Source organism: Triticum urartu, chromosome 5 (assembly GCF_003073215.2).
Source record: "Triticum urartu cultivar G1812 chromosome 5, Tu2.1, whole genome shotgun sequence".
Lineage (NCBI taxonomy): Eukaryota > Viridiplantae > Streptophyta > Magnoliopsida > Poales > Poaceae > Triticum > Triticum urartu.
Window position 1 is genome coordinate 479,010,197 of NC_053026.1, and position 8,348 is coordinate 479,018,544.

At 45.4% G+C, this 8,348-nt stretch overlaps 2 protein-coding genes across 3 annotated transcripts; one reads left to right on the forward strand and one right to left on the reverse strand.

Moving 5' to 3' along the window:
• The first annotated feature begins 14 nt into the window (after nucleotides 1-14).
• Nucleotides 15-3,052, forward strand: LOC125507190. Its single transcript, XM_048671851.1, has 9 exons — nucleotides 15-137; nucleotides 265-331; nucleotides 430-549; nucleotides 646-738; nucleotides 835-964; nucleotides 1,106-1,187; nucleotides 1,271-1,570; nucleotides 2,291-2,636; nucleotides 2,975-3,052. The coding sequence occupies exons 5-9, from the start codon at nucleotides 835-837 to the stop codon at nucleotides 3,050-3,052; spliced, it is 936 nt and encodes a 311-aa protein (XP_048527808.1). The 5' UTR covers nucleotides 15-137; nucleotides 265-331; nucleotides 430-549; nucleotides 646-738.
• Nucleotides 3,053-5,405: 2,353 nt separating this feature from the next.
• Nucleotides 5,406-7,912, reverse strand: LOC125509967 (fructokinase-1). Of its 2 annotated transcripts, XM_048675041.1 has the most exons (4): nucleotides 7,427-7,905; nucleotides 6,201-6,533; nucleotides 5,891-6,007; nucleotides 5,406-5,761 (listed from the first exon to the last, which is right to left on the reverse strand). In XM_048675041.1, the coding sequence occupies exons 1-4, from the start codon at nucleotides 7,817-7,819 to the stop codon at nucleotides 5,633-5,635; spliced, it is 972 nt and encodes a 323-aa protein (XP_048530998.1). In that variant the 5' UTR covers nucleotides 7,820-7,905; the 3' UTR covers nucleotides 5,406-5,632. The 2 variants fall into 2 exon arrangements, with proteins under 2 accessions (XP_048530998.1, XP_048530999.1); XM_048675042.1 differs by lacking the exon at nucleotides 5,406-5,761 and having other exon boundaries at nucleotides 5,976-6,104; nucleotides 7,427-7,912.
• Nucleotides 7,913-8,348: the final 436 nt, after the last annotated feature.

The window sequence follows — 8,348 nt, forward strand, 5'->3', positions numbered from 1 at the left end:
CTCGATACGCGTGGAGTTGCTCTAACGCGATGGTGTGGACGACAGGGCGAAGATACGGCTTGGGTGACCGTAGAATTCAAAATACCACGCGCAAGCGACGGCGACTGGATCGGGGTATTCTCCCCTTCCAATTTCAAGTACGTACGAGCTACTCTACTCTAGTACATTTTCGTTTTCTGAATGTCCAGATTTTCAACTGTGCTCCGACCGAGTGATGAACCAAGTGGTGTCCCTCATCTGATTACTTCTTGCTCTTTCCTGCAGCGCGTCCACATGCCCTGGTTCCCATGGGTCGGGCCCTGGCCCTGCCATATGCTCCGCGCCGATAAAGGTCCTTTACATATAGTAGTACATTGAGCAGAGCAATCTTCGCATTCTTCAGAGTTTTACATAACTTGATTGAATTGCTTTTATTTTGGTTGGTTTCAGTATCAGTTTGCAAACTACTCGTCAGGTTATAACAGGTCAGCGACAGGGGCTCTCAGGTTCCAGTTGATCAACCAGCGCCAGGATTTCTCCTTCGGATTCTTCACCGGCGGACTCTCAAATGTGAGTTACTCCTACCAACACATCACATCCTGCTATGCTATCCACTCTCCGTCATTCATAACAACACAATGACTTCATCTAATACATGGTGTGCAGCCAACGCTCGTCGCGGTGTCGGACAGGATCGCCTTTGCGAACCCGAAAGCCCCGGTTTACCCACGTCTAGCGCTCGGGAAAACATGGAACCAGGTGGGGTTTTGCTGGCACTTCATGTCGATTGTTGGTTCCGTTTATATTTGCTGTTGGAACTTCACTGAGCCGTGGGCTTCTGCTATGCCATGCTAGATGACTGTCACATGGACAAGCGGCTATGGCATCAGTGAGGCGCACCCCTTCGTTGAATGGGGCATGAAAGGGAGCCATCCCGTGCACGCAGCAGCTGACACCGTCACCTTTGGTCGTGAGAGCCTATGTGGTATGATACCTATCAAAGACTACTTGCAATTTTAGAATTGCGACGTTGTGCAGCCCTGATTTGGTTTGAACTGGTTCCACTTGTCAGTCATGACCATGGTTCTCGATGTTTCTTACCTGATCTGTACTTTTGGTTGTGCAGGAGAGCCTGCTCGTAGTGTTGGTTGGAGGGATCCAGGCTTCATACACACAGCTTTCCTCAAGAATCTGTCGCCGGAGAAACAGTAAATTCCAGCCCTATGTCGTACAAAGAGTTGTCTCAGTTATGAGAAAATACTGGTCTGACAATGCAGTTTCTCTCTTGCAGATACTACTACAAAATCGCACACACGCTCCATGATGGAAAAGTTATATGGGGCAAGCCCAAATCCTTCGGAGCACCTCCTTATCCCGGGCAAAAGTCAACCGCAGAGGGTTGTTACGAGGTGGGGAAACTTCCGATCTACTCATTAATTATCAAGGTGGTACAAGAACATCAGAAGATGTATACGATGCTCAAGATAGCAATGATGTATATGATGAAGATGTACATTTTTTCGATAAAGATGATGAAGACGTACATGATGCTCAAGATAGCAATGATAGATGCTCAAGAACACCAAAAGATGTATATGATGCTCAAGATAGCAATGATGTATATGATGAAAATGTCACTATGGTGGCAATACTCAAATAGCTAGTCTTAATAGGATCAACGAAATGGCAAAGGGTAGAATGGCTAAAGAAGGTAATGGCAAGGTGAAAGGCAAAACTTGTGACAGAGTGATACCTCACGCCACCTTTAGCCTTGACGAAGTAGGTATTGGCCTTGCTTCCGGTGAAGGTGTCAAAAGGTGAAGTGATCATTGTTGATGACGTAGTCATGGGTGATGGACGTGGTGGTTGTCGATGTAGACGCTATCCAATGGACACTTGGATGATGCTTGGGCGATGGAACGATGAAACGAGATCAATGGTTGGTGGAGGTGTTGAGCATCCATGATGTTCCTCCGAATATTTGTTGGCCAACGATGTGGAAAACAGTGTGATGATCAAGAGTACGTTGATAGATTCAAGTTGAGATGAAGAACACAAAATCGGAGTCTGGATATGAATGGTATGGCTAAAGCGGTGAAACACCCGCAAGACCAACCCATATCCATATGGGACAAGAATATTCTTTCTCCATGTGTGTATACATTACAATGTGAACAACGAGATTTGTATGCCAAATTCTAAGAAAGAAATATTTCTATATTATATTGCTTCATGGCCAATACAAATGAAGAAGTCTCGGTTTAGATATCCGGGACTGTGTGAGGTTCTCTAAACAACGCTGCATTTGTAGACGCAAAGGATCACAGGCGACGACAGTCGCCATTGCAATCGCGAAGGAGCACAAACTTAGTAAACTCGAAGATGCCAGGAAGCTAGTCAAGGACAACATGGATGAGGAACGAGTTCAGGCCGTGGTGACGGGTGTGACACCCCTCCGCTCCGGGCACTACATGATGGAGCTGCTGGACATGAAGTGTTGGGAAATCCAAAACAAGTACAAACTCTACCTCCTCAACCACGTCACGAACACATTGTACGACATGCTCAATCTCACCACCCCAAGCTATGCACGAACACGTCGAGCGCCAATTACAAGAAATACCTTCTTGGACATGTCGTCCGTCTCATACAACTTGGTCTGGAGGTTGGCAACGACTTCCTGGAGGAATCTCGGCAGCTCGGGACCAGCTCCAACAAATTCACCCCAAACAGAAAAAATTGAGCGGGCCACTCAAAGAAGATCACAACTATCCAGTCTGCAAATACCCTTGTTCCTTAGTTTCTCAGTTTTTCGTTGTTGCTTTTATTTTATTTTTCAATTTTTTGTGTTGTTTTTCTGGTAGACATACCTTTCTCTAGCCTTTGTTTAGGTCATTACTTGGAACATAGTTCTCGTTGGTGGCTGTTGTGGTGTGGGCATGTTGTTGGTGATCCCAATAGTCATCTGCTGGTTTCGCATAAAAATGTCACACAGCTGCGTGATAATAGATATGTAAGAAATGCCATTGAAAGCGACTGCTCCTTCAGTGTTCCTGCGAAGTTGCTAACATAGACCAGCACAAGCAACTGCATCTTGTTGCGGGAGGAGGACGCGCGCCTCGACCATTAGTTTTTATTTATGAAGAACCCCCAGTACCTGCTGGTTGCCGGCCCCTAAAGCAACTGCTTGCTTATTGGAGTGGGCTAAAAGCGTATGTATTAAGAAGTTCATCAAAATCTTGGGGGGTCCATGGCCTAGGTCGGCCCCAACTAAGCTCCGGCTCAGACCCAAGTGTCATACGAGTCTTTTGTATCTCCTCTAGGTGGTCCTAGACTTTGTCAATGCACCGAACAAGATCGACTGAATATAAATATTTGTTCTCCAGAATAAGATTTATACTCAACTTTTTTTTACTTTGCCATAATTCAGATTGTCTTTAATGCATGATGTTTTCATATGTATCGGCTGAGCAACTACATTTCGGTAGAAATAGTATCATTAACAATGCAAAAATAATTATTTATATTATGATACAATCCGCCATACAATTGTAATATTTATCGTTACAAAAAATATAGTGTTAATTCAAACTGGATTTTCTTGCAAATTTCCGTATTATCTAGTTTGGGTTATTTGAGAAAATCTTTTATTATAATGATTTCCCATTTAATTTTAACAAACAAACATTTTCAGGTTCTCTTATGAGTTAAGGCATGCCCTTGATCTACATAATGTGTTTCTATGTATCATTTTAGATATTATGCTTAAGTATCTACATAACTTGGTAGTGTTTCTAGAGAATATATGAATGTAGCAAATAACTTGGCTGAGATATCTTGAGTGTAAAGCTTTAAAATTGAGGTGTTGCCAAATAGATAATTATACATTGCATAAAGTGTACTAGTAGATTGTGCTCATATCTTAACAAGTGAAATATCAATTAGTAGTTTCCTTTGAGTTCCATCTTCCACTCTCATTTGTTGGCAATGCTTTTATTCAAATCTACCCTTCTTATTATTAGGGTTAAATTGTTTGCCCTCTTCACTTCCAACCCGACAGAGGATATCAGTAGAACCTGTAGAGATAGTAGGACTGAAAGCAAAGAATGCTGGAGGTTACCATGGGATAAGATTCGTATGACGACCAGACGCAAACAGACCAGAAGTAGTGATTGGGTGTGTAATGTTTTTGAGTTGTACTAAAGGGTTTTGTTACAAAATGGACTAGGAACTTAAATAAGACGTAAGTTTCAGTAGATGTAACTTGAGGATAAATAAATCAACACGTCTAGAAAAGGTACATAATTTAGAATCACCTAGCGTAAGAAAAGGATCGCTTACAACCCTAGTTGAAACTTTGAGAAATTTAACTGATTTGATCCTGATCAGTTGTAGCAAAAAGAAACCCCAGTGGCTTGCAGGCCCAAACTGGGCGTAACAGCTGGAGTTCCTCCTTTATATTACTGCTCTTCTCCATTTCTAAAACTTGGAGCGGAAGTAGGTGGCTTCGGCCAGGCGAGGGATGAGCCTCAATTGCAATTTGAATATGCTGTGAGGGCGGTTGGGCGGAATTCTCCTCTTCAGATCCCATTCCTAGATCGAATTCGTGTTGATTAGTTAGATCCTTACAGATAAGCAGCTCATTATTCAATGGGCTAGTAGTAGTTTTACCTAATCCCCTGATGTGCCCCCCTAGCTACTCCATAGCCTACCAAATTTCCCTGTATATTGGCTTGGCCATGGCCAGCTACACATACGCCGCAGTGGCCTCATTGCCTTTCATGTAATGGGCCGTACAAACTACCCATAACATGAGTAATAATATCTCCGCGAACTCCTCATGGGAGCTGGTGTCCACGAGATGAAACAGCCATTCCCGAGCGCACATGTGTCACATCGTTTGATTGCATGGAGAATCTGGTTAACAAGTTTCAAGTATGTCGCCAGTTATCTTTGATTGCATCTTTGATTCTTTATCATGCTTTAAACTGTGAACTTCACTTTAGCAAAAAGGAAAGGACGCCCTGTTTTCTATTGCTTCCTTTCCTTTCCTTTCCTTTCCTTTCCTACCTACTAGACCCAGATGGTTGATGAATAAGCTTAAATAACAGTATCACAACCAATGCTACCTGAAAGAGGTATGTATGGTTCCAAAACAACATATAAGATTCTAATACTCGTATAATACCCACGAAGCAAATGATCATCACAGTAAAAAAGGGAACCACATTTATGTATGAGAAAATTAAGCTACAACAGCTTCACATACCGTTTTAAGGCTCTCTACAACTTTCTTGGTTCCTTTGTTGCCACGGGCAGAGCCAAGATTTAAGCATAGGGGGCGAAGAAGCCGATGACTATAAAAATCACTAAAGACTACACCTCTCGATATGCCTCAACTAAATAAGAAAGCCTACAGCACATACTCCTCGGCAACAGCACTCTAGGATTACAGATAACATAATTCTCTCCGTTTCACATCCCAAAGAAGCTCGGAAATGGAACAGAGATCATACAAAGCCGTCCGGCAGAATTTATGGATCAAGATTCCATTTATGGCAGGTAGTACAAGATATCATCCACTACAACTGAATATTCTCCATCAGCGTACAATACAACTTGCAGAATTAGAAGCTAGCGAAATCATAAGTATCTATGCATTCTCCATCAGCTGCAAGACCTCAATTTCTGTGGGCAATGAAGGGATTGCCCCTTTCTTTGTGGTGGTGATTGCTCCACATGCATTCGCAAATTTAATCGCCTCCACGAGCTTTTCCTGATTCTGCAGCAACCAGCAGATATGGAATTAGTGAACCAACTACTTCTACGCACGAAAAAGGGCACGAGTTATACAGATCTAGATTGAAACTAGTACAGCAATGCTGAAGGAAGTGTTTGTAGGCAAGCTTACTTGCAGTGATGATGGATCTTGGACAATTTTCCGGAGCAGAGCACCAACAAATGCATCACCAGCACCTGTTGTATCAACTTGTTGTATTTTGTACGATGGGACAACTCCACGGAAATCCTATGGTCAAAATGTCAAATACAACAAAGCTGATGTCTCAGTTACAGCATGAGTCTTCAAGTCTCAATGGTAATTGTGCAAGAGTTATATACTTGTCCTGAGTGCATACAAAGCAAAGCCCAGTGAAGCTTAGATTTGACATACAAAGTACAACCAGCACTAACAATAGATTGGAAAAACTTTTAAAGCATACCCTGGCATAGTACTTGCAGCCTTGACCTCCAAGAGTGACCAGGAGGAGCTTAAAGGTAGGGCGCCACAGCTTCATGACAACATCGTCCTCTACTGAGTTGATGCCAGTCAAAAACTCGACCTCAGACTCACTGACCTTGACAATGTCTGCCTGGTCCCAGATACTCAAGATCTTGGTGCGAGCCTCCTCACGGGATGACCACAATGCCTCCCTTGGGTTTGGATCATATGAGAGAAGCGCGCCGGCCTCTTTGGCAATCTCCATGGCGCGCAGATGTGCCGACCGGCAAGGCTCAGCAATCAAGCTTATTGATCCATAGTGGAAGACTGTAGCCTGGGTGGATTATAAGTTGTGAGTCATTTTCCCTCAACGAAATAGAACAGTGCAGTACAGAAACTTCGCAAGAAATCGACAAATTTAAGTGTCGTATCAGTAGAGTTAAACACTTCCTTATAAATTCTGCACGCAGAGCACAAATCTAACCATGAACAATTGAAGCATCTAGCAGCACCTGATATGTGGTAGTTCTCGATCATAGAACTATACATACAAGCCGACATGACCTTCTTGCCCCATGGATGAAAATGTTGATCACCAGCTGATGAATCGGTTAACCTGGTCATCGGTCAGCCGTAGGTGTGCTGAGGACCTTAGACTATGGTCCTGGAGATGTTCATATTGAACGAACTACCTGACATGCACAATTCTGAAATTACGTCTCAGTCTCACAGTACCAAATATGCAAACATTTTCAAAAAAGTTTTACTGACCATGACAAGATCTATCTGACATCAACAAATCAGCTGACACTCTCAGATCTCAATTATTGTGCATCACAATGAAACAAACTTCACATTGGATTATAAATAAATGTTGTACTACGTGACACAGGTTGAAGTATCAGACAGATCAGAAAAGCACAGCAAAATCCGACCAAGATCCGCCTTATTTGCCAAGGAAGATTCAGCACCCAAACTGCACGAAACGAAAAGGACACTTACAGCAAGAGGAACAGGACGAAGAAAATTCCACCAGATGCGCATCAAATCAGTGGCACCAGAAACAAGAAAATTACACCTGATGCACACCAAGAAACCTAGGTAGCTAGCGCTCGCGTCCGGATCCAAGAAACTGGCCCAAGACTGTACTACGCTCGATGGGATCGAGTTGGTTCCCCAGATCACAAACAAAGAAACCGGTAATAAGGAGAGTCGTGATACGCGTACCCTCTTGATGACGTCGACGTTGAGCTCGTCGGCGGTGAGGAGCATGTCGGCGCTGGGGTTGCGGTAGAACATGAACTCGCGCTCCCCGTCGGCGCGCAGCGTGACGAAGGCGAGCGCGGTGCGCGCCCCCGCGTCGAAGACGACGGCGCCGTCGTCGACGCCGTTGTCGCGGAGGATGGCGGCCAGCATCCGGCCGAACTCGTCGTCGCCGAGCTTGCCGACGAAGGCGGCCTCGCCGCCGAGCCGCGCGACCGCGATGGAGACGTTGGCCGGCGCGCCGCCGGGGGCCTTGAGGAAGGCCGGCGCCTCCGCCAGCGACACCCCCGCCACCGTCGGCACGAAGTCCACCAGCATCTCCCCGAAGCTGACCACCAGCTCGCCCCCGCCCGCCATCTCCGGGCACACGGAGGGAGACAGAGAGAGAAAGAGAGCGGGGGGGATGATGTGTGCGCGCCGGGACGGAAGTCCACCCAAAATCACCTGACTTGAAGACCACAATGGTCGTCATGTTCTTCTATTCTTTTATTCGTTTCCTGGTGTCCCGCATGTTCATTTATGCCATTTTTTTCAACGTGACCGACAGTTGAGAGCAACTCCAGCGGACCGACGGACGGCATTTTTGTTCGTTTTTTGTCCGTTTAGATCGGCCGGCTGCCCGCCGTCCGCTTTTTTCTAGTTTTGGGTCGGCAGTGCGTCCAACGGGCCGACTCATTTTCATGACTGCGTGCGTTTAACATCATGACGTCGTCCTGGTTTTGGCGCTCCAGCGCGCGGGAAAAGTTCGCGCGCTGGTTTTGGCGCTCCAGCGCACAAGAAAGGTTCGCGCGCGCGCCGCGGCCGGCGCTCGCTATAAAGAAGGCGCTCTCTCCACACTCTGTCGGCCGCCCATTCTCGCCGCCTTTGCGCCACCATGTCGATCCGC

What these genes read in the sequence shown, in the direction of transcription:
- LOC125509967 (XM_048675041.1), bottom strand. Translation starts at nt 7,819, where the DNA reads ATGGCGGGCGGGGGCGAGCTGGTGGTCAGCTTCGGGGAGATGCTGGTG. An exon ending in ACGTCGACGTCATCAAGAGG is followed by an intron (nt 6,534 to 7,426) that starts GTACGCGTATCA and finishes TAATCCACCCAG; the next exon opens with GCTACAGTCTTCCACTATGG. An exon ending in AAGATCCATCATCACTGCAA is followed by an intron (nt 5,762 to 5,890) that starts GTAAGCTTGCCT and finishes TGGTTGCTGCAG; the next exon opens with AATCAGGAAAAGCTCGTGGA.
- LOC125507190 (XM_048671851.1), top strand. Translation starts at nt 835, where the DNA reads ATGACTGTCACATGGACAAGCGGCTATGGCATCAGTGAGGCGCACCCC. An exon ending in TGGTCGTGAGAGCCTATGTG is followed by an intron (nt 965 to 1,105) that starts GTATGATACCTA and finishes TTGGTTGTGCAG; the next exon opens with GAGAGCCTGCTCGTAGTGTT. An exon ending in AATCTGTCGCCGGAGAAACA is followed by an intron (nt 1,188 to 1,270) that starts GTAAATTCCAGC and finishes TCTCTCTTGCAG; the next exon opens with ATACTACTACAAAATCGCAC.